The following is a 27764-nucleotide window of genomic DNA, read 5'->3' on the forward strand; positions in this document are numbered from 1 at the left end:
TGTCATTGTAAATATAGTAATAAGATAGTATAAATATAACAAGATGATAGTGTAAGTATATGAGAAAAATTTAGTTGACAAGAGGTCCCAAAACAACTGAACGTGTCCTTTCTTAAAACTAGCTTAACTAGTCTGTCAGCCTGTTCGATTGACTGGTTCGTATCGTTGCTGGTTTGTGAAGAAGTACTTCTGGCTGGTTTGTGTGAAAGAAAAATATTATTCCGGTTGAAAATTTACGATCGTTTACGACAAGCCACAGCCAAACTAACAGGCTGTGTGTGTTTCAGCATCTTGCTGGCAGAAGCGCAAAAAGCTAAAACAAACAAGTCCAACATGTTACAAATTTGCAAGTTGGAGGACGGTAAGATACATTTCGAAACTTCAATGAATTTTAAGCAAACAAATTACACGAGCCCTCTGGCTCAAACACCGCCACATATGGAACGGTGAAATTATTCCATCTCACTCGCGTAGTTGAACGCTTTGCACGGGCGCGCGCTCAGAGTCGCTCACTTGCGTAGGGTAGTGTTTAGTTCCTCTCATTTTGCAAAATTTTTTAAGATTTCCCATCACATTGAATCTTTGGACGCATGTATGAAGCATTAAATATAAATAAAAATTAAAACTAATTACACAGTTTAGACGAAATTCACGAGACGAATCTTTTGAGCCTAATTAGACTATGATTGGACACTAATGGTTAAATAACAACGAAAGTGCTACAGTACCATTTCATCACAAATTTCGCCAACTAAACAAGGCCTAGGAAGCTCAGGACGCGCTCCTCCATCTCCCGCGCCCTGTCGCAGCGCGGGTTCATGCAGTAGAAGACGTGGTCCTCGCCCTTGGACTCGAGCAACTCCACCTCGCCGGGGTAGCCGCTGGCCTTGAGGCTCTCGTAGTACCAGACGCCCCTGTCTCTAAGGTCATCCTTCTCGGCGACGCAGACGAGCACGCGCTCGGCGGCGACGCGCGCCCCGCTCCCGCCGGCGGCCTCCGAGAATGGGTTGGAGAGCGGGTCGTCGAGCCCCGAGGAGCCGGGGTACAGGAACCGCCAGAACGCGTCAGCTTGCGCCTTGCGCTGCTTCCCCGTCGTCCCCTCGTCGTCGATGTCCACCGCGCCGCTGAAGTAGGGGTGCCCTATCAGCAGCCCAATGACGCGCATCCCGAGGGGGTCGCCCTGGCCCTGCTGCTCGCCAGTATGGACAACGATGTAGTGCGCGATGGTGCCCCCCCCCCCGCGCTGGCCCCGGCTAGGAACACGCGGGACAAGTCACCGTGCTCGGTCAGCCACGGCTCCACCGGTCCTCCGCCGGCGGCGTGGGTGGCCACCCACTTGAGCCCCTCCCACGAGTCCTCGTAGGCGGGCGGGAGCGGGTGCTCTGGCGCGAGGCGGTACTCGATCGCGACCGTGAGGACGTCGGCCTTGGCGACGAGCGCGTTGAGGTAGGTGTGCATCCACGGGTTGGCCGCCGAGGCGATCACCGCCGTGGTAGTAGACGGCGACGGGGAGCTACTGCTGTTAGATTGATCTCTCAGCCAATAAGCCCAACGGCCTATTGGGCCTTGGTCACGCGCCCTGATCGGGGGCGCCCAACCCTACATGGTTGGTGGGCCCCCGTCGCACTGCGCTATATAAAGTGGTGGGGGCCGGCGGCTCGAGGTACGAGGTTTACCGTGAGCCGCAAACCCCACCTACAAACCCTAGACCGATCTGAGAGGGCGCGCAGCCAGCGACGGGAAGCTCCACTGACTTCGCCGTCGTCACTGCCACACCGTCCGTCTGCACTACATCGACGTCTATGCCACCTCTACTCCACCCGTCGCTGCCTGTGCGTAGACCTTCATCACCGAACCTGAGATGGCCGGCTCCAGTTCATCCGCGACTCCCTCCGAGGGCTCAGGTTCAACACCAACACCTCTCTCTTTATCTCTCTGTCTCCACCTCTCGGTCTAGATGTACTAGGACTTATCTAGATTAACTGGTTACCTAGAAGTCTCTCGGTTCTACTCTAGATCGATTCTATGGATCAAACATTGGTATCAGAGACACGGTTTAGGTATAGATCTGGCTTAACAAATAGAAATCCAGTGCGGATCTAGAATGTAGAAAGGGGCTTCGACCGACAAAGGGTTCGGTTGAACCCTAACCTCGGATCAAGGTTAGATGAAGGTTCGGATGAATGAAACTCTAACCCTAACCCTAGATCAGGTTCGGGAAAAGTGAAGAACAGATACAACCAAACCCTAGATCGGGTTTTGGGACAGAGATGATTACATGGTTTCATCTAGAAACCGAACATCAAACCCGTGAAGAAATCAATTCGAAGAAAAGATAAACTGTGCCACCCCATCCCCAAAAACCTAACCCTAATCTCCAAATCGGATGAAATCCGAGAAAAAGAACCAAAGAAACCATGAGGGGAAGAGGAGAAAGGGGTGGCTTACCTCGCCGTCGTGCACGCCGGCACGCGGGGAAAAGAAAGGGCCGACCGAGGGGGCATTGCTCGCCGGGATCCGGCCACAGGGACGCCACGGCCAGGCCGCTCGACGGCGGCGCGCTCACCCGCTGGGGAGCGCGCACGCCGGCGAGGGGGCCGGCGACGGCGCCAGGGCTCCACCGATTCACCGCTTGAGTCGCTCGGTGCTGTGACTGCGCTGAGGAAAGAGAGAAAGAGAGCGGCGAAGACAGAGAGTGGAGAAGGCCGAATGGCGCTAGGGTTCAAGGGCGCCGCTGCGGTCGCCGTTTTTGTTCCTGCGATGCGCGCGGATGGCCGTCGGATCAGCGCGAGCGGCTGAGATCAATTGGGCCAACTCACGGCCCAGGCGGGCACGCGGACGCATGAGCTTTGCCGGCCCAGGCCCAGGTTGCAGCCTAGGTGCGGCCTGCGCGCGCGTACAGTGCTGGGCCGAGCCGATTTTGCCAGTTTTTGGGCCGTTTTGCGCTGCTATGGGCCGAAATGGCCGAACACAGTGAAATTGAATTCGTTTTTATTTTTTCCAGAAACTTTTGATACATATTTGATGAATTACAATGTCTAACTCTGCACAATTTTGATCCAACGACAATTTTGTTCAGAGAAAAGTAAAGTTCTATAAAGTTTCTAAAAAATAATATTGAGAATATTTACGTTTTCCGCTGCATATTTAAAGATGTAATTTTCATTATTAAATTCGAACCAACGGGAGAATTTAATTTTGAAAATGGATATATTTTAAATTGATTATAATATTGTTGTTATTCTGACCAACGTTGATTAATGGCAATATTATGATGTTTTGTCTTGCATTAATTCTATTTCTGTCCAACGGTGATGTAGAATTAATGTAGAGAATAATTGTATGTTTTAATTTTGACCAACGTTGAACTAAGGCATGCAATTGTTGTTGTTATTATTTGTGTTCTCACACTATTTGAATTGTGTTTTTAGGCAGATACAACTTGATGAGTTGTATCAAAAAGATCCCTACTCTAAAAGGGGATAACTACATTGAATGGAAGAAAAAGATCGACTTGGCCTTCATATTGGCTGAGGTGGACTGGGTTGTCACCACACCGTGTCCTAAAGAACCTGTGGCACCGGTGAGGGAGACAGATAAGACTGATGCTGTATGGTAGAACAGAGAGCGAGACTTTGCTCCCGTAAAGATGTCTTTTGACCTTGAAAATAGAAAGTGGGTCACAACCAATAAGAAATGTTTGGCTGTGATAAAGAATACAATTGAGCCTGCAATAGTAGACTCAATTCCAGACTGTGACACAGTCATAGAGTACCTAGAAAGAATAAAGAGTCAGTTCACTGGCTCTTCAAAGACATATGCAACCCAGCTGATCAAGCAGCTGGTCATAAAAAGGTACTCTGGTGGCGGCAGTGGCATTAGAGAGCGCATACTAAGAATGAACAATTTGGCATCTAAGCTCAAACCAATAGATTTGGCACTCAAGGATGAGTTTCTTATTCATTTAATTTTTGCTTCTTTGCCCAAAGAATTTGACACATTTGTCGTTAATTACAACATACAGCCTAAAAATGGGATTTAGAAAAGCTCATAACCATATGTGTGCAGGAGGATGAAAGAATAAAAGTTTCACAGGGTGGTACTGTTAACTACCTAAAAGATAAGAAAAAGAACTATAATAACAGCTCTTCCTCCAAGTCATCTGGAAAAGGTCCCATGCAACAGTCTCAGAACAAGTAATTCCTAGTGGATAAAGACCAGTGTCTCTACTGTAAGAAGACGGGACATTATAAGAAGAATTGTCTCGATTTCTTAAAGATGATTATAAAAAATAAAGATGAGAACATTATTACGTTCGTAAATGAATCCTTGTATGTCAAGTTTTCAAAATCTACTTGGTAGATTGATTCAGGTGTAACTATTCATGTTGCTAATTCATTACAGTAATTCCGTTCGATGAGAACTTTGCAAAGAAGCGAAAGTTTTATTAAAGTCGCAAATGGAGTACAAGCAGATGTTGAGGCCGTTGACGATCTTCCACTAGAGCTTGCTGATGGCTTCATACTTTTTCTTAGAGATGTTCTTTATGTACCTTCTTTGCAAAGAAACTTGATTAGTGTATCAAAGTTGGACCATGATGGTTATGATTGTCATTTTGGAAATGACAAATGTCAGATATTATTTAATAATAGATGTATTGGTGTTGCCTTCCGACAAGACGAGCTTTATTTGTTATCACTTTGTGAAAATGTGAATTCCGTATGTGATGTGAATGAGAATGTATCCTCATCGAACAATGCAAATAGAAAACGAAAGAGAGCTCACGATGCGTTGTCGAAATTATGGCACTATCGTTTAGGCCATATTTCGAGGGAAAGAATAGAAAGACTACTTAAGAATGATATTCTTCCTCCATTAGAGCTCTCAGATTTAGAACAATGTAGAGATTGCATAAAAGGAAAGTATGTAAAAAAAATTAAGAAAGATGCCAAACGAAGCGCAGGAATTCTACAGATTATTCACACAGATATTTGTGGTCCTTTTCCTGTAAAGAGTGTGGATGGTTTTGATTCATTCATAACATTCACAGATGATTACTCCCGTTATGGCTATATTTATCCAATTAAAGAAAAAACAGAAGCGTTGGATAAATTCAAAATATTTAAAGCAAAAGTTGAAAATCAGCATGATTTAAAGATTAAGATAGTCAGATCTGACCGTGGGGGGAGTACTACGGTCGGCATACCCCATATGGACAAGTTTCTGGACCTTTTGCAAGGTTCTTACAGGAGAATGGTATAGTCGCCCAGTATTCAACACTGGGCGAACATCAGCAGAATAGAGTAGCTGAAAGGCGTAACCGTACCCTGATGGATATGGTGCGTAGTATGATAAGTTACTCCACTTTATCGATGAGTCTATGGATGGAGGCGTTAAAAACCGCCATTCATATTCTCAATAAAGTACCAAGTAAGTCAGTGCCCAAAACACCGTATGAGTTGTGGATAGGAAAAGTACCCTCACTTAACCACTTGCGTGTGTGGGGGAGCTCTGCTGAGGCTAAAGTTTTTAACCCAAATATTGGGAAGCTAGATCCTAAAACAGTGAGTTGCCATTTCATTGGTTACCCAGAAAAGTCAAAAGATTTTCGTTTCTAATGTCCAGATAGACATACAAAGTTTGTGGAAACGAGACACGCTGTCTTCCTAGAGGATGAAATGATGAGGGGGAGCATGGTAGCTCGAGAAATTGACCTTGAAGAGAAACGGGTGTATGCACCCACTTCGATCATTCATGAGTCATTTTTCTCACTACCTGCTGTTGCTGCACCGACAGTACAAGACTCTGTGGTGCCAGCACCTGTTGTTATCCCGCCTGTGGCAATAATAAATGATGAGGAGGAACCTGTCCCTCAGGATCCTATGGAACCTATTGCCACACATGAGGGGGAGCAACAACAGCCTCAAACAGAAAATGTGCCAAATGAGGAGGCCCCTAGAAGGTCTCAAATAGTTAGAAAATCAGCTATTCCTGCTGATTATGAAGTGTACAACACTGAGGAATTTCAAATGGAGGATGATCCCACCTCATTTGAAGAAGCCATGAAAAATAATCATTCATCAAAGTGGCTTGAGACCATGAAAGATGAAATGAGATCAATGAATGCAAATAAATTTTGGGATTTGGAGATAATTCCTAAAGGAGCTAAAACAGTAGGCTGTAAATGGGTCTACAAAATAAAACTTGACTCTCAAGGGAATATAGAGAGATATAAAGCCCGACTTGTGACAAAAGGCTTTACACAAAGAGAAGGGATTGATTACAATAAGACCTTTTTTCCAGTCTTATGTAAGAATTCCTTCAGAATCATAATGGTATTAGTGGCACATTACGATTTAGAATTACATCAGATGGATGTAAAGACGGCATTTCTCAACGGAGACTTAGAATAAAATGTTTATATGGCACAACCGAAAGGTTTTGTCATGGAAGGAAAAGAACGTTTGGGATGCCACCTAAAGAAATCCATTTATGGATTAAAACAAGCTTCAAGACAGTGGTACTTGAAGTTTGATAAGACAATAAAGAATTTTGGATTTAAAGATAATGTTGAGGACAATTGTGTCTACGCAAAGTTTAAGAATGGAAAGTATATCTTTCTTGTCCTGTATGTGGATGATATCTTACTTGCTAGTAATGATGTCAGTCTACTACTGAAGACAAAGAAGTTTTTATCCTCAAAATTTGATATCAAAGATCTTGGTGAAGCTTTGTTCGTTCTAGGGATCGAGATTCACCGAGATAGAAGTAAAGGGGTATTAGGACTGTCACAAAAAGCATACATAGAAAAAGTCTTAAAGAAATTCAGTATGCACAAATGTAGTCCCTCACCTGCTCCTATAGTCAAGGACGACAGATATGGGGATTTTCAATGCCCCAGGAACCAATATGATATCGATCAAATAAAAGTGGTTCCATATGCTTCAGCTGTCGGAAGCTTGCAATATGCTCAAGTATGCACGCGCCCTGACTTGGCATTTGTTACCGGGTTACTTGGCAGATTCCAGAGCAATCCTGAAATAGAACACTAAAAATTAGTAAAGAAAGTCTTGTGTTATTTGCAAGGAACGAAAGGCCTCATAATGACGTATAGAAGATCTGATTCACTCCATATAGTGGGATATTCAGATTCTGATTATGCGGGAGATAATAGAAAATCCACGTCTGGATATGTGTTCACTCTCGCAGGGGGAGCTATTTCATGGAAAAGCTCAAAGCAAACCGTCACTACATCGTCCACAATGTATGTCGAGTTTATAGCGTGTTCTGAGGCAACGGGGCAGGTGAACTGGCTAAAGAAGTTCATACCCGGTTTGAAGGTGGTTGACGACATCAATAGACCACTGAAGTTATACTGCGATAATAATCCAGCAGTACAGTATACTCACAACAATAGGACAAGTGGTGCTGCCAAACATATTGACATAAAGTATTATGTTGTGAAGGATAACGTCTAGGATCAAATAATAAGTCTTGAGCATATAAGTACCAAAAAGATGCTCGTGGATCCGCTTACAAAAGGCTTACCACCCAACATGTTCAGAGAACATGTAGCTGGCATGGGTTTAAGGGAAAGCCTATGATTCCTGGACTATAAAGGGCTCAAAAGTTAAAGTAACTATTTCAGATCAGAGACGTGCACTGTAGCTGTTAAATCTATCGACGATTGACCGTGACGATGAAACATGCTCTATACATCATCTGTGAAGAAATGTGTAAGGATAAAATGATTAAAGTTTAAAGTTTAAAGATAAAAGTAATAGTGTGAGATCAAGAGGGAGAATGTTAGATTGATCTCTCAGCCAATAAGTCCAACGGCCTATTGGGCCTTGGTCACGCGTCCTGATTGGGGGCGCCCAACCCTACATGGTTGGTGGGCCCCCGTCGCACTGCGCTATATAAAGTGGTGGGGGCCGGCGGCTCGAGGTACGAGATTCACCGTGAGCCGCAAACCCCACCTACAAACCCTAGACCGATCTGAGAGGGCGCGCAGCCAGCGATGGGAAGCTCCACTGACTTCGCCGTCGTCACTGCCACATCGTCCGTCTGCACTGCATCGACGTCTGTGCCACCTCTACTCCACCCGTCGCTGCCCGTGCGCAGATCTTCATCACCGAACCTGAGATGGCCGACTCTAGTTCATCCGCGACTCCCTCTGAGGACTCACGTTCAACACCAACACTTCTCTCTTTATCTCTCTGTCTCCACCTCTCGATCTAGATGTACTAGAACTTATCTAGATTAACTAGTTACCTAGAAGTTCCTCAGTTCTGCTCTAGATCGATTCTATGGATCAAACAGCTGCTTCTTGCCGTGGCTGCCGGGCGGGAGGAAGAGGCGCGCCCAGAGGCCCGTGGCCGGGTCGACGACGACGTCCTTGGACACGACGCCCGTGGCCGGGTCGGTGCCGGCCGGGAGCGGGGCCGGGTTAAAGAACCGCTCGACGCGGCCGCTCTTGTACTGGCGGACCAGCGGCGGGAACTCCGCCTGCACCTCCGTGTCCGGGTCCGCCGCCGCCATGCTGTCGCGCTCGTCGTCGTTAGCTTCGTGCGTGGTCGTGCGTGGCTTGCTCGGACACGGGCGCTAGTGCTATGTAGTACGGGAGGAATCCCCGACGGGTGGAATGGCGCACGGCGGAGGGCGGACCAAACGGTTGGTGTAGTGGTGCGACGCGCAAGCGCAATGAGAGCGGCGATGCGATTGCTGTAACGATCTTTGGGTTGGTGCGGAAAAGTGGAGTCCTGACGACGACTAGACACTGACCGCTGATCGAGACTTCTACGGGACCCAGCTGCCAGCTTTCAGCGATCGTGGAAGACCGTCCCAGTCGCTTGGTGGGTGACGGAGCAGTGTGCTATGTGTGGGTGGCCCGCCAAGCTTCAGCAGGTAGAGTCAAGTGAACAGTGACACCTGGCTGACGTCGCAATCCCCAGTCGCCATGCCCGCGACCGCGAGGATTCAGAGTTCAGATGCCTGATGCCACAGCATCCGGCATCGTGCGTGCATACAGTGGCGGACCAGGAATTTAATCAAGACTAGCACCTTTGTGGCTTTATCTACAGGTAAAAACTACCCTATTCGCATGCACAAGAAAGAGGTAAAAACTACCATTATAGATCTACCCTATCTAGTAAACATCCATTAATATTAGTATAGAAATAAATAAGATGAAGATAAAAATTCTAATTGATCTCATGATTTTTTAACTAAAATTGCTAAGAAGAATCTATAGATCCATGTTTGACGGGGGCGGAGCCACCCTAGGGCATCGTTGGGCGCCTGCCCTAGCTACCGGTGTGGTAGCACCAGACCCCCTTCTTCCTCACCTCCTGCTACCGTGTGTTAAGCCGAGGAGCGACCGAGTGAAGATAGAAGGGGCCTCATTTTCGTTAGCCCAACAGGCAACATCGACCCATTTGTGGGTAGTGGACTCGCCAAAGGCACACATGGAGCACAGCTACCCACCAGGCTAGACCAGTCGACCTCACGGTGGATGCTGGCCCTCCCAGTTCACCGCCGGTGGATACCCACCGGACTGTGGACAACGACGGCTCAGCCAAACGCCGCCTCGACAGCTTCATCAACAAAGTGACGCGTAAGAGGGGACTCTCCGCTAATTCGTGAGCCTCCCAAGCAGCTTCCTGCTAAGCCGGTGTTGCCGTGACGGAGCAGTCGGTTGGTGGCTCAGAGCCTCTCCCGAGTACCTACTTCCAAGCGATGAGAGGTGGTGATCATGCAGCGTATGGGCTACATCAAGGGTCCATCAGCACCATCCGTGTTGGAGCTGGATGCCTTTGACAAGCTCTTTAACGGCAACCTGACTGTGTCCAATGTCGAGGCGATGGACGCGCTCTTCCCGTCCGTTGGAAAGGGCCCGTCAAGGCAGCCGTGAAGACGCAAGGCCATCTCTTAGGTCGCACCGCTGTTGTTTCCTTTTATGTAATATTGAAATAAGATGTCTTTTGCTAGGATGGTCCAGTTACGACTGTGTTATGTCGACCTCCTTCGACACTCGATAGAAACATATTGTATGTTTGCTTAAACTAATATAACGATATATAAATCTTTTACGTATTCAAGAAAAATACATCGACCCAGGGCCTGTTTGGAACGAAAGAATCCAAAACGCAGGAATAGAAAAAAAACGCAGAAATAAGATATGATGAAAAATAAAAAACTACGGGATTTTAAAACATAGGAACATAAAATTTAGGATGTTTGGAACATAGGAATTTATAAACATAGGAATTGTAACATATTAGGCAAATATGGGTACTAATTACTCTTAACTGCTCTTTTTTCCCTCGTCCTCACACATGCTGCCTCGAGCTTCGCGAAGGAAACCAAAACCATGGATCAGATTGGATTGTTTCTTTCTCGGGAAATGGCTTGCCAGCTACAGTATTTTATAGGAAAGGGGTGCCGCGAACGCTCAAATCTATTTCCTTTCCTCCGTTTCTTTCCTACAAATTTCCTATGTATCCAAACACAGCGTGATAGTCTGTCCCACGTAAGTCACTGATTTCACCCGCAATCGACGCATCGGCATCCACCGGCAGCAGCCGTCATAAATGTTCCGCATGCAAGGCTACAAAGGCTGTAGCAGTACCATGCTTAGGCTATCCGTACTCGTCCACCTCTATTTTCATCTCTAAAAAGGAATATTCTATCCTAGTCATTGAGATTCTCTACTCTATACCTATTTCTTTCGCACCCGTGTTATCTCTATCACATACTCTATACCCACTATTCCATATTTTATTCCTCTTCCTCCCCCTTTCTCTCTCACCAACTCTCTCTTTCTCGCTACAGTGTTTTAGCGTGCACCCGCACGGCCGCCGGAAGTAGCGTTTCTCTGTTCGGCCGGTAGGATACCGGCTGCTTTACAGGCCTGCGGTGCATGCGCGCGGAACGGTACCGCGTGCTGCAGGCCGGCTTCTAGGTGCGCGGTGCGGTTAGTCTTAGGCCCTCTGTTGTGTATAGTTTGGGTCTATTTGGTTCGCCTAGTAGCTACTAAATTTAGTAGCTTTTAGCCATTTTAGTAACTTTTTAACCAAACGCTATGACTAAAAGCTACTAAAATAGATTTAGTCCTCTCTAGTAACTCTGGAGTTACTAAAAATGACTAAACCGTTTAGTAGCTACTAAAGTTTAGTAGCTCGAACCAAACACCTCTGCCAAAAGAAGAGAGAGAAAATCAAAGCACCGCTCTATACACTGCAGCAGCCGATGCTAGTGCCTGAAATTTCTAGAGTAGATCAAGTAGTTGTTCAGCTGTCTACTTCTGTCTTGTGAATTAAATAATCAAAGCTGGATGCTTTTGCCTAGTACTCCGTACATCAGATGGATTGATGTAGTATTTTATATGGATGCTTTTTTTGTTTGCGGGACCATGAGCGATGCTAGCACACTATGGCTTGATGATGCCAGTTCCGATAAGCCTACGTGTATCGAAAAAAATTTCAGGCACTACTAGTACGCTGTGGAGGGCCTTAGATTGAAAAATGACCTGAGCAAACACGTCCATTGGCAGTAGTCATCATAAATGTTCGGAAACGTCGTTTGAACTTATCTCAGCCTGGCTTATCAGTTATAATAAAATATTTTTTCTTACAATAAATCAGCTTCAATTGACTCATCAGCTACAGAAACCATTAGTCGAACGGCTCCATATCTGATCCCCAGACACATGCACCTGCTCCACATCTCCAAATGGAAAAAAAAAACTTGATGAAGCAGACTTTCATTAATAATAAGGTAGCAAACCCTGTGGATGGTAACCTCCAGGATGTGGTTAGGTGACCTCCCTACTCCTCAAAATCGATTGTGGGAATTGCATCGAACAGCTTGCAACCAATACTGTTGGAGTTAACACCCTGCAACAGTTCACCCTTTCTTAAGACATGCTGCTCTGGTTTGTCTTCCATGCCATCTCCATGACAAAAAAAACCCCCAAGAAAATCGAATTGATCTGATACCAATTGTTAGCAACCCCTGGTGGAACCCCAGTCACTACAACCGTTGAACACCAACTTAAGCAGCACAAGTACTGGAGATCCAATACACTGGAAACAGAGTTTGGGATAGGAAGCGGAGCAAGGGAATCGAGGAGTACTGACTAGAGGTAGTACATCAAGGGAGACGCTTGAGGTAGAGGGAGAGAGGAAGAAGAACATGAGATGAGAGGAGAAACGAATGAGTATGCGTTTTTGGGAAACGTGCCACCCGTCTTCTCTGTCGCGATGGTCCCTCCACTTGCTTTCTTCTCTCTTGCCAGCACCCCTCCACCACCGCTTGCCGGCGACTCCCGTTACCCACCTCCTGCCCCGCCCCTCGACCCCACCCTCCACTAACCACAGAGCGGCGCGCCGGCGGCATCCTCGTCCTCGCCCCTGCCCCTGCCCCACTACCAGCGGCCGGTGGCTCCCGCCGCCTCGCCTCGCTGCGCCACCCGCCCCTCGACCCTACTCACCCTGATCCCAGGGCAAGGCGTCGGCGAGCTCCGTCGTGACGCCCTTACTCACCCTGACCCTACTCACCCTGCTTCCTCTCTCTCTTTCTGTTCTCTGTTTCCGCAATTCCTTGCTCGAAGCACTGTTCTCTGTCTCTCCTATTTTTTTCTTCTTCTATTTGTAAATTATAAATTTGTGAATAATTTTATGACATTTGTGAACAATTTGACATATATTTTTCTGGTTTCTAGCCATAGAAAAAATTTATAGTTGTTTTTTTGAAAATTTGGTATATATTTGTCTAGGATATTGTGTTATCTTCAAATTACACCACCCTGTCCTTTTATTGTCTAGGATAGTATAAATATAGCAAGATGATAGTGTAAGTGTACGAGAAAAATTCGGTTGACAGAAGAACCAAAACACCTTAATGTCATCTAGACGTGTCCTTTTAAGGGCGGCGGGTTCATCTGATTTTGGATCGAGCCGGCTTGATTGGGGAACAGCGTACTCGGCTCGTCGGCTGGATCTTGACTCTTGATGAGGCGTGCTTGGTGGCATCTTGCGTGGTGGAGCCAGAGGACAAGCCTCGTGCGCCCGACTTTCCCCGCGACTTTTCATGCGATTGCGCGAGCGGTGCCGTACGTCCGTCGCTCAGTCGCTCAAACAATTTCTTTCTCACTTTCTAAGCGAGAGCGTGTCGAAGTCGAAATCCATCCCACTCAGACGTTCACCGAGTCCGTGTCCGCTCCGCTTAGAGACAGTAACCGGATGGCCTCCCGCGACGCCACTGCCGAAGATGTCGCCGTCGAGCTCCAGCCGTTCATCCGCCTCTACAAGAGCGGCCGCGTCGAGCGCCTGATCGGCAACGACACGGTCCCCGCCTCCCTCGACGACGGGACTTCCACCGGCGGCGTCGCCTCCAAGGACGTCACCGTCGACCCCGCCACCAACCTCTCCGTGCGCCTGTACCTTCCCACGGCGGATGGCGCCGCCGGCGAGAAGTTGCCCATCGTCGTGTACTTCCACGGCGGCGGGTTCATGGTCGAATCGGCCGGCTCCGCCAAGTACCACCGCTACCTCAACGCATTCGTGGCCCGCGCCGGCGCCATCGCGGTGTCCGTGGACTACCGCCGCGTGCCGGAGCACCGGCTCCCGGCGGCCTACGACGACTCGTGGGCGGCGCTCACGTGGGCCGTCGGCGCCGCCTGCGGCGGCACGGGGTCCGAACCGGAGCCGTGGCTGGCCGAGCATGGGGACCCCTTCCGTGTGTTCCTGGCCGGGGACAGCGCGGGTGCGAACATCGCCCACAACGTCGCCATGCGCGCCGCCGCCGCCGCCGCCGCCGAGGGGCTCCCGGCGATCAGGATCAGGGGCGTGCTGCTGATGCACCCGTACTTCTGGGACGCGTCCGACGCCATGGGGCCCGAGCTGGAGGAGCGCATTCGCCGCGAGTGGCAGCTCATGACGGGGCGCCCTGACGCCCGGGTGGACGACCCATGGCTGTCGCCGACGTCGGCCCGGGCGCCGCCACTCGCGCTGCTGCCGACGCAGCGCGTGCTGGTTGCCGTGGCGGGGGAGGACTTCCTGGCGCCCAAGGGGCGAGCCTACTACACAGCGCTGCTGGACAGCGGCTGGCCAGGCGACGCCGAGCTGGTGGACACTCCGGGCGAGCAGCACGTGTTCTACCTTGACCAGCCCGGGAGGGTGGTCGCTGAGAAGTTGATGGATCGTGTGGTGGCTTTCATTTCTCGGGCTGGATGGTACACCTAACCCAGACTTTGAATAACATTATTTCTCTTCGATTTTTAAGCGGTGGCCTGAGTGACGTCCGTTGAAAACAGAGCACGAACGTCCTTTGAAAACAGAGCACCCGGCCCTTTTGACAATTAGGGAATATATCATATGACATATTCGTTTGAGCTTGTTTGGTTTATAAGCCATAGTTGAAAGTACTATTGGCTGGTTTGGTGTGAGAGAAAAATACTATTCGTTGGCTGATAAGTCATGACTTACAAGCCAAATACGACTCATTTGAGCTTGTTTGGCTTATAAGTTATGATTTGTTTTGGTTTGTTTGGCTTATAAGCCATGATTATACACATGGCTAGTTAGTTAAGCTAAAAAATAATTAAAATAGGCTATGATTAGCTATTTAGTTGCCTAACAACTAGTTAAAATTTGTTTAAAAATTACTCCATGTTTTAGTTCTTCTGTTCGGATGCATTAGATCTTTTTGGCTAAATTTTACCTAGCTAGCAATTAGCTCTTGGATCCAAATACGCCCAAGTTACGGTGCATATCCTGTTTTTTAGGCTACCTGGCTAGCAATTAGTTCTTGGATCCAAATACCTTGACTGTTTTTAACATTTGTCTCACTTAGAGCAACTCCAACCAAAACGCTATTTGAGCCCTCATCCCACTCTAACCGAGTTTCTATTTAGCTCTCGATGAATAAGGAACTCTCATTTTTATCCTGAACCTCCTGTAGGAGCACCCATCCTTTCCCTTATCCCTCTTTTTCTCTTTTTATAAAGCTAACAAGTGTGACGGGTGAACATGGTTAGATTACGCTAAAAAGTAGGGGATGAAATATGGATGAGTTGAAGGAATAGGAGAAAAAATTTGAAGGCTTGATCGGAGTTCCTCTTAGTTCACATTCGCCCTTACCTGAACTTTTAGCTTTCTCTCTCCTTATTAAGCCACACTTTGCAAGCCCTAACCTGCAGCCTGTTCGCTTGGTTGTATTTAGCTTATAAGCTATAGCTTATCAGCGAACGAATATTTTTTTTCTCTCACACTAAATCGACAACAGTATTTTCAGCCATGATTTATAAACCAAACCAGCCTAAAGAAAGATTTTGTCAGGCTGTTAGTGGGCCTCCTGACCACTTTAATCCAACCGCCGTCTTTCTGTGCCTGTCTCCACCTAACCGGCCTGCCTTCCCAAGATCCTTTGTAAGACCACAGAGCACAACCAGTCTGAACCCCGAAATTTTGGAGAGCAGAGAGCCCGAAATCGACCTTGATATTAGGTACCTGCATAGCATAGGAGACGTGTTCAAATTACGGGCATATTTGTTTTGATTATTAGGATAGGACATGACTTGATAATTAAAACCTTCTTCTGTCAAAACAAAATATACGCATTTGTGATTTTCAGACAAAGTAACAAACAGTGTCCTAATAAGAGGTCACTTGTACGAAAGGAGAGGACTGGTCCTGCCGTGGAGCTCTACCTGTGTGGCAGGATTTCTCCAGCGGCTTTAGGTAACGTTTGGAGCTGTTTTCTGTCAAACAAGGTAAAATGAAACGGTTCTAACTGTCGGTGTTTTTGGACCACCGACGAGTAAATTTGTATTTACGCATCTAGCTCGGATAGTGTACTCGGAGGACATAATGTTTTATACTGATTCGGACGAAATATCCATACGTCCAGTTCGCTGCTGCTCGTGTTACCGGCACTTGGTTTGCAGTAGGGGTTGCAAATAAGCGAGAGAGGGAGAGGATCCCAAGTCTCTAGTGAAAGGAGTGAACGGATGCTGAAAGCTCGCTTGTCACTCAGTCGTGTGCTCGTGTCATGCTCTTGTGTTCCAATCTCCCAGCGTGGCGCGCCCTACTTCCCTTTTTATAGGCGAAGGAAAAGCGCGGGTTACAAAGAAGGAAAAGGAGAAGAACGAGAGAGAAGAAGACTTTCAGGGTTGCCGGGTCCTTCTTCTCTTTCATGTGGGTCCCGCTGATCCTGTAGATGTCAACAGGGATGGCTCCATGTCGCGGCCCTGTTTTTCATTGGCGCCATGCGTAGGCGTCATCTGTCGGTCATGGCGTTCCATTCTGTCCTGGCGGACGTCGTGGTGAACTAACGCGCCTGTCAGCGTCCGTACGAGGATTAGGCAGAACAACATCGGCACGTCCGACACTGTTCTTGAAGTGAATCTCCAGGTATGGCCCGTCATGCCCACGGGTTACATCGAGGCGTGTCAGCCTCTTCCCTAGCGTCAGAATTTTGACCTAGGCCCATAAGCTTGGACCTAGAGTGGTTGGCGGTGGTATGGGTCCCCGTCGGACGAGACAGAACCCGCGTCCTCGAGGTCGGGCGAGACGGAGCCCGCACCTAAGGGGTCGGGCGAGACGGAACCCACGTCCTTGGGGTCGGGTGAGACGGAGCCCGCACCCAAGGGGTCGGGCGAGATGGAGCACGTGTCCTCGAGGTCGAGCGAGACGAAGCCCGCGTCCTCGAGGTCAGGCGAGACGGAGCCCGAGGTTGGGTGAGACGGAGCCCACGTCCTTGGGGTCGGGCGAGACGGAGCCCCGCCTTGAGGTCAGGCAAGACGGAGCCTGCGGCCTTAGAGTCGGGCAAGACCTTTTAATACGTCTAGAGCCATCCGGGTAAGTCAGCGTGAGTGCTAACTTCCTTGTTTTGGGTATCTTTAATATCGATACCCGACACCATCGATGAAGCCCTTAAAACGTGCTCTCACAGAGCTTTGGGGTGGGGAGGAGCCAAAAATATTAGCTTCTTCGGCTTCACCTCATCCTACATGGTGTTCTATGAGAGCATATTTTAAGGAACTCTATATGTTGAGTTGTTTTGCCAAACGATTTACCAAAACAGCTCTAGCTCTACCGATAAAGCTGTTTATGGAGCTGAAACAAAAAACAGCTTCCCTGGTGAACTAGAGCCATGCTAAATGGAGCCTAAATTTGAGAGGCCTAACCGCCCAAGGCCTTGCGCACTTGCCGCTCCTTCTATCCTATCCTCCACCATGGCATTACGAGATGTACGGGTGGGGCGTGATCGTGTGAACAATGGGCTCCCAATCTCCTAGCTCGTGGCTCTCCCTCTCCACCCACACTGCCTCGTTGGGCAGCAAAAATTCTGTAGCAAACGGTAACGTCCCACGCCGATCCCTCCGCTCGAGCGTCGGGCCCCTTTTTCGTGGCACGACACAACCTTTTCCGGCCGCGTCACCACGCGCCAGGTGCCACCCACCGTGATCTTTGTCTCACGCCTGCACCCACCGGTAGTGCACCAGGTCCATGCTGCACCCAATACGACAGTCTCACGGTGCTGTCGCCTCACCCTCTCCTCTCTGTCGCAGACTTGCAGTCGACGGTGTTCGTGCCCAAGCCTTATCCGGACGTCGAACCATTCTACCGACCGCTGAAAGGTCCTAATGGCTAGAGGGGGTTGAATAGCCTATTAAAAATTTCTACAACAACACTTAGCAAACCGGTTAGACAATTATGAGGCGAAGCAAGTATTGCGTTAGCCTACTAAAATTGTAAGCCACCTACCACAATTCTAGTTTATATAGTTTCTATCCACACAATAGCTATGTCGCTATACTAAGTTAGTGTGCTCTTAAAAGCTAACTAAAGAGCCACACTAACCAAACAACAAGCTCTCACAACTAGCTACACTAAAGAGCTTGATAACTAGTTTGCGGTGATGTAAAGAGAGTGAGCAAGATGGATATACCGCCGAGTCGATGAGTGAACCAATCAATCACACGAATGAATACCAATGAAGACCAATTACCTCAGAATCAAAAGATGACACAATGATTTTATCGAGGTTCACTTGCTTGCCGGCAAGCTAGTCCTCGTTGTGGCGATTCACTCACTTGGAGGTTCACGCGCTAATTAGCATCACACGCCAAACCCTCAATAGGGTGCCACACAACCAACACAAGATAAGGATCACACAAGCCACGAGCAATCCACTAGAGTACCTTTTGACTCTCCGCTGGAGAAAGGTCAAGAACCCCTCACAATCATCACGATCGGAGCTGGAGACAATCACCAACCTCCGCTCGATGATCTTCGCTGCTCCAAGCCGTCTAGGTGGCGGCAACCACCAAGAGTAACAAGCGAATCCCGCAGCGAAACACGAACAGCAAGTGCCTCTAGATGCAAACACTCAAGCAATACACTTGGATTCTCTCATAATCTCACAAAGATAATGAATCAATAATGGAGATGAGTGAGAGGGCTTTGGCTAAGCTCACAAGGTTGCTATTGTCAATGTAAATGGCTAAGAGAGTGAGCTACAGCCGGCCATGTGGCTTAAATAGAGAGCCCACACGAATAGAGTCGTTGGGCCCCTCACTGCACTAAACATGGCACGACCGGACACGCTGGTTGATGTGACCGGACGCAGAACCCCAGCGTTCGGTTGCCTGATGCTTGCCACGTGTCATCGGTTTCAAACGTTGATCGCCTGATCTCAACGGTCATCAGTACATTTAAGTAGTGACCGGACGCTCTACTCAAAGTGACCGGATGCACCAACACCAGCGTCCGATCGTTTCTAGTAAGGTACCAGAAGCGAAAAATCACGACCGGACGCATCCGGTCATGCCTGACCGGACACACCTAGTGTCCGGTCATGGAAATCGCGTGCTCACTACTGCCACTGACCGTACACGTCGGTCCTACCGAGACCAGCGTCCGGTCACTTACAGTGACCACGTTCACCTGGGTTTAGCCACCAGATACGTCTGTTACACTCTGTGAAACCCTCTCTTTTCCATACAGGGCGCCAGTGACACCGACGGACTATTCACACTCTATGGGCGGACACTCCGCCGGTGAAGTTTCTTACCCTTGCTCAAATGTGCCAACCACCAAGTGTATCACCTTGTGCACATATGTGTTAGCATATTTTCACAAATATTTTCAAGGGTGTTAGCACTCCACTAGATCCTAAATGCACATGCAATGAGTTAGAGCATCTAGTAGTACTTTGATAACTGCATTTTGATACGAGTTTCACCCCTCTTAATAGTACGGCTATCGAACCTAAATATGATCATACTCGCTAAGTGTCTCGATCACTAAACCGAAAAGGCTCCTACCATTTATACCTTTGCCTTGAGCCTTTTGCATTTCTTTCTACTTTTTCAAGTCCAAGCACTTGATCATCACCATGGAATTATCATCATCATGTCATGATCTTCATTTGCTTCACCACTCGAAATGTGCTATCTATCTCATGATTACTTTGATAAACTAGGTTAGCACTTAGGATTTCATTAATTCACCAAAATCAAACTAGAGCTTTCAATCTCCCATTTTTGGAATGTGCGGGCCAGAGCGGAGCCCCCGCTGCCCCACGGCGCGGCCATCGCCGACGTCATCCTCCTGACCCTGTACTTCTGGGGCAAGGATCCGGTGGGTACTGAGCTCGCGGAGCAGTGGGTGCACAACGACCTCGAGCAGACATGGGCACTCGTGTGCGGCGGCAGGTACGGTATCGATGACCCGCAAGTGAACCCGTTGGAGGCGCCTGGCGCCTGGCGCAGGATGGCCAGGGAGCGCGTGCTGATGACCATCACGGGGCGCAACAACTTCTGGGATCGGGTGGCGGCGTACGCAGAGGGGTTGAGGCGGAACGACTGGCGAGGCGATGTGGAGACATACGTGACGGAGGGGGAGGCGTGCGTGCACTTCTTGGGCAACCCGAGGAGCGAGAAGGCTGAGCGGGAGACGGACAAGGTGGTCGAGTTCATCGCCTGCGGTGGCCGTGTGGCAGTGGCTAGGTCATGCTCTGGCGTATATTTGGGGCGTGTTTGATATCACGGTTGAGACCAGCTCAGGCCACGGGCCTGTCCTAGGCCAGCCAGAGCTTGTCCAAAGTGGTGCAAGGCCACTTGTTTGGTTGCATGTTCCAAATGGACCTTGCTCTGTAGAGATTGTGTTTGATAGAATGTATAGATGGATATGGCCACCCTCGTATTTGGAATATGGTGGCGTTACCTCCCTTCTCTCCCTTGTTGGCATTCCATCGACCAGTTGGTTGGAGGTCGGCGAGGAACAGAGCAGGAGCATCACCACCGGTAGAATGAGGAGACGGAGGTGGAGGCGGCGAGGAACATCGTATGCACATCCCTGGACGTCAGGGACGGACCTACAGGGTATGCAGGGTGCGCCACCGCATACCCTGGGGTCCGCCAGTCATAGAGATAAGTAAAAAATTTCAATGTAAAAAAAATTGCATAAGAATTTTTTTTTATCTATCGAATTATATAAGAAATTTTTTTTGCTGCGCATATCCAGAGGTAAAAATCCGTCACTGCTGGACGCTATCCGCAGCGGCCAGCCAGCCGTGAGCAGGAGTAGGAGGAGGTGGCGCCGGGCGTGGCGTGTGCATCTCTGTAACCTTTCCTTTCCCCTCCTCCATCCGCCAGTACAAGAGCGGCCGCGTCGTCCGCTTCGGCGCCACCGACACCGTCCCTGCCAGCACCGACGACACCGCCGGCACCGGCGTGACGTCCAAGGACGTCGTCATTAACCCGAGCTCTGGACTCTGGGCTCGCCTCTACCTCCCGTCGCTCCTGGTCGCCGGGCGCCGCCAAGACAGCAAGCTCCCCGTCGTCGTCTACTACCACGGCGGCGCCTTTGCCATCGGGTCAACGGCGAACCGGCCCACGCAGGAGTACCTCAACTGCCTGGCAGCCGACGCCGACGTCCTCATCGTCTCACCGGATTACCGCCTCGCGCCGGAGCACCCGCTGCCGTCGGCGCACGACGACTCGTGGGAGGCCCTCAGGTGGGTGGCGTCCCACGCAACGACGACGTGGGAGGGGCCGGACCCGGAGCCCTGGCTCGTCGAGCACGGCGACCTGACGCGCGTGTTCCTGGTGGGGGTCAGCGCCGGGGGCAACATCGCGCACAACATGGCCGAGCGCGCCGGCGCGCAGAGCCTCGGCGTGCCCGTCAGAGGGTTGCTGCTCGTCCACCCCTACTTCACCGGCGGAGCGCCCGCCGGCAGGGAAGCGACGGACACGGCAAGGAAGGCCAGGTCCGAGGCGTTCTGGAGGTACTTGTGCCCCGGCACGCTGGGGTTCGACGACCCGCTGGGCAACCCGTTCTCGGAGGCCGCCGGTGGGAGCGCGGCGCGTATCGCCGCCGAGCGCGTGCTCGTCTGCGTCGCGGAGAAGGACTCGCTCCGTGGCAGGGGCGCCTGGTACTATGAGAGCCTCAAGGGGAGCGGCTACCGCGGCGAGGTGGAGCTGCACGAGTCCGTGGGCGAGGGGCATGCCTTCCATTACGGCAACCCGGGGTGCGAGGAAGCGCGGGTGTTGCAGGCGCGCGTCCTGCGTTTCCTCCGTACACGATGAATGCGCGAGAGTCGCTTCCTCGGTTCCTCCGTATGTCTGAACGGGTCGTCCCTGCCACGATCAAACTTTAGCGTGAAAATCAAGTAACGTGATGGGGACGTTGTTGTGTTGTTGTGATTTGTGTGTCTTGTTTCTGCCACGATCAAACTTTGGCGTGAACCAAATAATGTAGTGGGCCGTTGTTCTGTGATTGTGTCCTATATGGGCCATGGGCTGTAACATTTGCTCTACTGGACATAAAGGAGCCACCAGGAGCAACACGACGGGCATAAAAAAAAACGCAAAATTTAATAAGCCACTTGTCACGCGACGTGGGCCAGCCCGCGCCCCACCAGAGATGAGGAAGACGACGACAACGGTTAGGGTTCCAACAGGGTTAGGGAATCTGTTCCCGGCGAGTTTAGAAGGAGGATTTGGGGACGGTCGTCGCGACACGGCGGTGTAGGCGGGCGAGACGGCGGCGGGGCGGGGCGGCGGGAGATGGCGGTTGGGCCGGGGCGTCACGACGGAGCTTGCCGAAGCCTTGCCCTGGGATCAGGGTGAGTAGGGTCGAGGGGCGGGTGGCACGGCGAGGCGAGGCGAGGCGGCGGGAGCCACCGGGCGCTGGTAGTGGGGGCGGGGGCAGGGGCGAGGACGAGGATGCCGCCGGCGCGCCGCTCTGTGGTTAGTGGAGGGTGGGGTCGAGGGGCGGGGCGGGAGGTGGGTAACGGGAGTCGCCGGTAGCCGGTGGTGGAGGTCGGTGGAGGGGGCGGCGGCAGAGGGGTGCTGGCAAGAGAGAAGAAAGCAAGTGGAGGGACCATCACGACAGAGAAGACAGGTGGCACGTTTCCCAAAAAAGCATACTCAATCGTTTCTCCTCTCATCTCCTGTTCTTCCTCTCTCCCTCTGCCCCAAGCATCTCCCTTGATGTACTATCTCTAGTCAGTACTCCTCGATTCCCTTGCTCCGCTTCCTATCCCAAACTCTGTTTCCAGTGTATTGGATCTTCAGTACTTGTGCTTGCTTAAGTTGGTGTTCAACGGTTGTAGTGATTGGGGTCCACCAGTGGTTGCTAACAATGGGTATCAGATCTATTTGATTTTCTTGGGGGTTTTTTGTCATAGAGATGGCATGGAAGACAAACCAGAGCAGCATGTCTGATCAAAGGGTGAACTGTTGCAGGGTGTTAACTCCAACAGTATTGGTTGCAAGCTGTTCGATGCAATTCCCACAATAGATTTTGAGTAGGGAGGCCACCTAACCACATGGTTACCATCCACAGGGTTTGCTACCTTATTATTAATGAAAGTCTGCTTCATCAAGTTTTTTTTGTCCATTTGGAGATGTGGAGCAGGGGCATGTGTTTGGGGATCAGATATGGAGCTGTTCGACTAATGTCTTCTGCAGTTGATGAGTCGACTGAAACTGATTTGTTGTGAGAAAAAACATTATATCATGGCTGATAAGCCAGGCCGATAAGTTCAAACGGCGATTCGGAACATTTACGATGACTGCTGCCAGTGGATGTGTTTGCTCGGGTCATTTTCCAATCTAACACCCTGTTCGCTTGTTGGTTTCAGCCAGGGCTTATCAGCCAGCCAACAGTGTTTTCCTCTCACAACAAACCAGCACTAGCCAAGCTTATCAGCCCAGAAACTAACCAGCGAACAGGCCGTAAGCATGCTACTGCTATAGCCTTTGTAGCCTTGCATGAGGAACATTTATGATGGCTGCTGCCAGTGGATGGGCGATGCGTCGATTGCGGGAGAAATCAGTGACTTACGTGGGACGGTTAGACTATCAATGGGTCTATGTATTTTTCTTGAATATGTAAAAGATTTACTTATCATTATATTAGTTTAAGCAAACATACAACACGTTTCTGTCGAGCGCCGAAGGAGATCGACCTAACACAGCCGTAACTGGACCATCCTAGCAAAAGATCTCTTATTTCAATATTACATAAAAGGAAACATCCAATACCGACGCAGCAGTGCGACCTAAGAGGTGGCCTTGCGTCTTCGCGGCTGCCTTGACGGGCCCTTTCCAACGGTCGGGAAGAGCGCGTCCATCGCCTCGACATTGAACGCAGTCAGGTTACCGTTGAAGAGCTTGTCAAAGGCATCCAGCTCCAACATGGATGGCGCTGATGGACCCTTAGTATAGCTCATACGCTGCATGATCATCACCCCTCCTCGCTTGGAAGCAGGTACTCGGGAGAGGCTCTGAGCCGCCAACCGCCCGCTCCGTCACGACAGCATCGGCTTAGCAGGAGGCTGCTTGGGAGGCTCACGAATTAGCGGAGAGTCCTTTTTACGCGTCACTTTGTTGATGAAGCTGTCGAGACGGCGTTTGGTTGAGCCGTCGTTGTCCACAGTCTGGTGGGTATCCACCGGCGGTGAACTGGGAGGGCCAACATCCACCGTGAGGTCGACTGGTCTAGCCTGGCGGGTAGTTGTGCTCCATGTGTGTCTTTGGCGAGTCCACTGCCCACTAAATGGGTTGATGCTGCCTGTTGGGCTAACGAAAGTGAGACCCCTTCTATCTCCGCTCGGTCGCTCCTTGGCTTAACACACGGTAGCAGGAGGTGAGGAAGAAGGGGGTCTGGTGCTACCACACCGGTAGCTAGGGCAGGCGTCCCACCATGCCCTAGGGTGGCTCCGCCTCTGACAAACATGGATCTATAGATTCTTCTTAGCAATTTTAGTTAAAAAATCATCAGATCAATTAGAATTTTTATCTTCATCTTATTTATTTATATACTAATATTAATGGATCTTTACTAGATACGGTAGATCTATAATGGTAGTTTTTACCTCTTTCTTTTGCATGCGAATAGGGTAGTTTTTACCTGTAGATAAAGCCACAAAGGTGCTAGTCTTGATTAAATCCTGGTCCGCCACTGTATGCACGCACGATGCCGGATGCTGTGGCATCAGGCATCTGAACTCTGAAGCCTCGCGGTCGCGGGCATGGCGACTGGGGATTGCGACGTCAGCCAGATGTCACTGTTCACTTGACTCAACCTGCTCATGGTCTTCTAGAAGCTTGGCGGGCCACCCACCACATAGCACACTGCTCCCTCACCCACCAAGCGACTGGGACGGTCTTCCACGATCGCTGAAAGCGGGAAGCTGGGTCCGGTAGAAGTCTCGATCAGCGGTCAGTGTCTAGTCGTCGTCAGAACTCCACTTTTCCGCACCAACCCAAAGATCGTTACAGCAATCGCATCGCCGCTCTCATTGCGCTTGCGCGTCGCACCACTACACCAACCGTTTGGTCCGCCCTCCGCCGTGCGTCGTTCCACCCGTCGGGGATTCCTCCCGTACTACATAGCACTAGCGCCCGTGTCCGAGCAAGCCACGCACGACGACGCACCGAAGCTAACAACGACGAGCGCGACAGCATGGCGGCGGCGGACCCGGACACGGAGGTGCAGGCGGAGTTCCCGCCGCTGGTCCGCCAGTACAAGAGCGGCCGCGTCGAGCGGTTCTTTAACCCGGCCCCGCTCCCGGCCGGCACCGACCCGGCCACGGGCGTCGTGTCCAAGGACGTCGTCGTCGACCCGGCCACGGGCCTCTGGGCGCGCCTCTTCCTCCCGCCCGGCAGCCACGGCAAGAAGCAGCAGCTCCCCGTCGTCGTCTACTACCACGGCGGTGCCTACGTGATCGGCTCGGCGGCCGACCCGTGGACGCACACCTACCTCAACGCGCTCGTCGCCAAGGCCGGCGTCCTCGCGGTCGCGCTCGAGTACCGCCTCGCGCCAGAGCACCCGCTCCCGGCCTCCTACGAGGACTCGTGGGAGGGGCTCAAGTGGGTGGCCACCCACGCCGCCGCCGCCGCCGCGGTCGGCGGAGGACCGGTGGAGCCGTGGCTGACCGAGCACGGCGACTTCTCCCGCGTGTTCCTGGCCGGGGCCAGCGCGGGGGGCACCATCGCGCACTACGTCGCTGTCCGTGCCGGCGAGCAGCAGGGCCAGGGCGACATCCTCGGGATGCGCGTCATTGGGCTGCTGATAGTGCACCCCTACTTCAGCGGCGCGGCGGACATCGGCGACGAGGGGACGACGGGGAAGCAGCGCAAGGCGCAAGCCGACGCGTTCTGGCGATTCCTGTACCCCGGCTCCCCGGGGCTCGACGACCCGCTCTTCAACCCGTTCTCGGAGGCCGCCGGCGGGAGCGCGGCGCGCGTCGCCGCCGAGCGCGTGCTCGTCTGCGTCGCCGAGAAGGATGACCTCAGAGACAGGGGCGTTTGGTACTATGAGAGCCTCAAGGCCAGCGGCTACCCCGGCGAGGTGGAGTTGCTCGAGTCCAAGGGCGAGGGCCACGTCTTCTATTGCATGAACCCGCGCTGCGACAGGGCGCGGGAGATGGAGGAGCGCGTCCTGAGCTTCCTACGCAAGTGAGCGACTCTGAGCGCGCGCCCGTGCAAAGCGTTCAACTACGCAAGTGAGATGGAATAATTTCACCGTTCCATATGTGGCGGTGTTTGAGCCAGAGGGCTCTGTAATTTGTTTGCTTAAAATTCATTGAAGTTTCGAAATGTATCTTACCGTCCTCCAACTTGCAAATTTGTAACCTGGGCCTGGTTTAGATTGCAAATTTTTGCAATCTGGACACTGTAGCACGTTTCGTTTGTATTTGACAAACTTTGTCCGATTATGGACTAACTAGGCTCAAAAGATTCGTCTCGTGATTTACAACCAAACTATGCAATTAATTATTTTTTTACCTACATTTAATGCTCCATACATGTATCCAAAAATTAATGTGATAAAGAGAAAGTGAAAAAACTTAGAATTTAGAGATGATCTAAACAAGGCCCTGTTGGACTTGCTTATTTTAGCTTTTTGCGCTTCTGGCAGCAAGATGCTGAAACACACAGACTAGTTAAGCTAGTTTTAGCTTTTTGCGCTTCTGGCAGCAAGATGCTGAAACACACAGACTAGTTAAGCTAGTTTTAAGAAAGGACGTGTCTAAGTGACGTTCGGTTGTTTTGGGTCCTCCTCTCAACCGAATTTTTCTCATGTACTTACACGGTTATCTTATTAAATTTACACTGTCTTATTACTATATTTACAATGATATTTTTAATGTAATTTATTGGACATGGTGGCGTAATTTGAAGATAACACAATATCTTAGACAAATATATACCAAATTTTCAAAAAACAACTATAAAATTTTTCTATGGATTCCAGATACCAGAGAAATATATGTTAAATTATTCACAAATGTCATAAAATTATTCACAAATTTATAAATTTACAAATAGAAGAAGAACAAATAGGAGAGAAGAACAGAGAATAGAGCTTCGAGCATGGAATTGCGGAAAACAGAGAACAGAGAACAGAAAGAGAGAGAGAGAGAGAGGAAGCAGAGGACGGCGGCACATCGGGGACGGCGGCGTCCGGGCCGGGGATGGCAGCGCCCACGCCAGGGACGCCCGCGCCCTAGCCGGGGCGGCGGCGGCAGCCTGGGTGCGGCGGCCTGGGGCTGCGACAGCCTGTGTGCGGCGGAGCAGGGCCACCGGGGAGGGAGATCCACTGGGAGGGAGCGCGCGGGGAGGATCTGCCGGAGGGAGGGGAGAAGCTGTCGGGGAGGACCATCGGACGGCCACAGCCGTCGGGCGGACGTAACAGACGGCCCCAAAATCGGTTGATACCAGAATCAACCGGTTGACATATAGCATTTCTGGAAAAATTGTATCTTTGCTGAATCCGCCCCTGGGACTCGGAGTCGGACACAATCAAGGATTCAAGGTTCCGCTCTCTTTGTAAGGCCGATCCGGAGGAGGTGCGAGTCCAATCCACGTACGTCACGTCAGCCACCTCCATCCTCCATCCCATGCGAGACGCGCGACGCCAGCTGCCGCCATTCTCACGTAGCACGAGCGAGACGACGCAGGCGACCGCGACTGCCGCCGAGAAGATGCCTGGCCACCGCCAAGTATCGCGCGACGAACTCCGCTCGAAGACGATGGACTTGGTTCCAGCCGAGGTCTCCGCTCCTGCTGATCCGCGCCTGGTGCTGAGGAAGAGGCTCGGCGAGGAGACGGAGGCGCTCGGCGGCATCTTCAGGAAGGCCGAGCTCGTGGTGCGCAAGACTGTCGACAAAGGTCGCGCGGCACCTCGCTGCGGCAAGGACGGGCGTTTCTTGGCCGCAGAAGCCGGATCAGAGACCATCGA

General features: G+C 50.7%; 3 protein-coding genes and 1 pseudogene across 4 annotated transcripts; 3 read left to right on the forward strand and 1 right to left on the reverse strand.

Annotated features, from left to right (window-relative positions):
- Window positions 1-751: 751 nt before the first annotated feature.
- On the reverse strand, window positions 752-8789 carry LOC136523689 (2-hydroxyisoflavanone dehydratase-like; annotated as a pseudogene).
- Window positions 8790-12780: 3991 nt separating this feature from the next.
- LOC136521200 (probable carboxylesterase 12) lies at window positions 12781-14447 on the forward strand. Of its 2 annotated transcripts, XM_066514908.1 has the most exons (2): window positions 12781-13109; window positions 13170-14447. In XM_066514908.1, the coding sequence occupies exons 1-2, from the start codon at window positions 13014-13016 to the stop codon at window positions 14244-14246; spliced, it is 1173 nt and encodes a 390-aa protein (XP_066371005.1). In that variant the 5' UTR covers window positions 12781-13013; the 3' UTR covers window positions 14247-14447. The 2 variants fall into 2 exon arrangements, with proteins under 2 accessions (XP_066371005.1, XP_066371004.1); XM_066514907.1 differs by having other exon boundaries at window positions 12781-14447.
- Window positions 14448-18864: 4417 nt separating this feature from the next.
- Window positions 18865-21708, forward strand: LOC136523690 (2-hydroxyisoflavanone dehydratase-like). Its single transcript, XM_066517289.1, has 4 exons — window positions 18865-18897; window positions 19014-19066; window positions 19571-20001; window positions 20592-21708. The coding sequence occupies exons 1-4, from the start codon at window positions 18865-18867 to the stop codon at window positions 21596-21598; spliced, it is 1524 nt and encodes a 507-aa protein (XP_066373386.1). The 3' UTR covers window positions 21599-21708.
- A 3097-nt stretch (window positions 21709-24805) lies between these two features.
- LOC136520899 (2-hydroxyisoflavanone dehydratase-like) lies at window positions 24806-26284 on the forward strand. The gene has a single exon (XM_066514577.1). It carries the CDS (start codon window positions 24984-24986, stop codon window positions 25980-25982), a length of 999 nt encoding a protein of 332 aa, XP_066370674.1. The 5' UTR covers window positions 24806-24983; the 3' UTR covers window positions 25983-26284.
- The last annotated feature ends 1480 nt before the right edge of the window (window positions 26285-27764 follow it).

This window comes from Miscanthus floridulus, chromosome 18, assembly GCF_019320115.1.
Source record: "Miscanthus floridulus cultivar M001 chromosome 18, ASM1932011v1, whole genome shotgun sequence".
Classification (NCBI taxonomy): domain Eukaryota; kingdom Viridiplantae; phylum Streptophyta; class Magnoliopsida; order Poales; family Poaceae; genus Miscanthus; species Miscanthus floridulus.

Coding starts and splice junctions, on each gene's coding strand:
- LOC136520899 (XM_066514577.1), top strand. CDS start 24,984: ATGGCGGCGGCGGACCCGGACACGGAGGTGCAGGCGGAGTTCCCGCCG.
- LOC136521200 (XM_066514907.1), top strand. CDS start 13,014: ATGAGGCGTGCTTGGTGGCATCTTGCGTGGTGGAGCCAGAGGACAAGC.
- LOC136523690 (XM_066517289.1), top strand. CDS start 18,865: ATGGAAATCGCGTGCTCACTACTGCCACTGACC. Junction 18,898..19,013: donor GCTCACTACTGCCACTGACC/GTACACGTCGGT, acceptor TTTTCCATACAG/GGCGCCAGTGACACCGACGG. Junction 20,002..20,591: donor GTTCATCGCCTGCGGTGGCC/GTGTGGCAGTGG, acceptor AGCCGTGAGCAG/GAGTAGGAGGAGGTGGCGCC.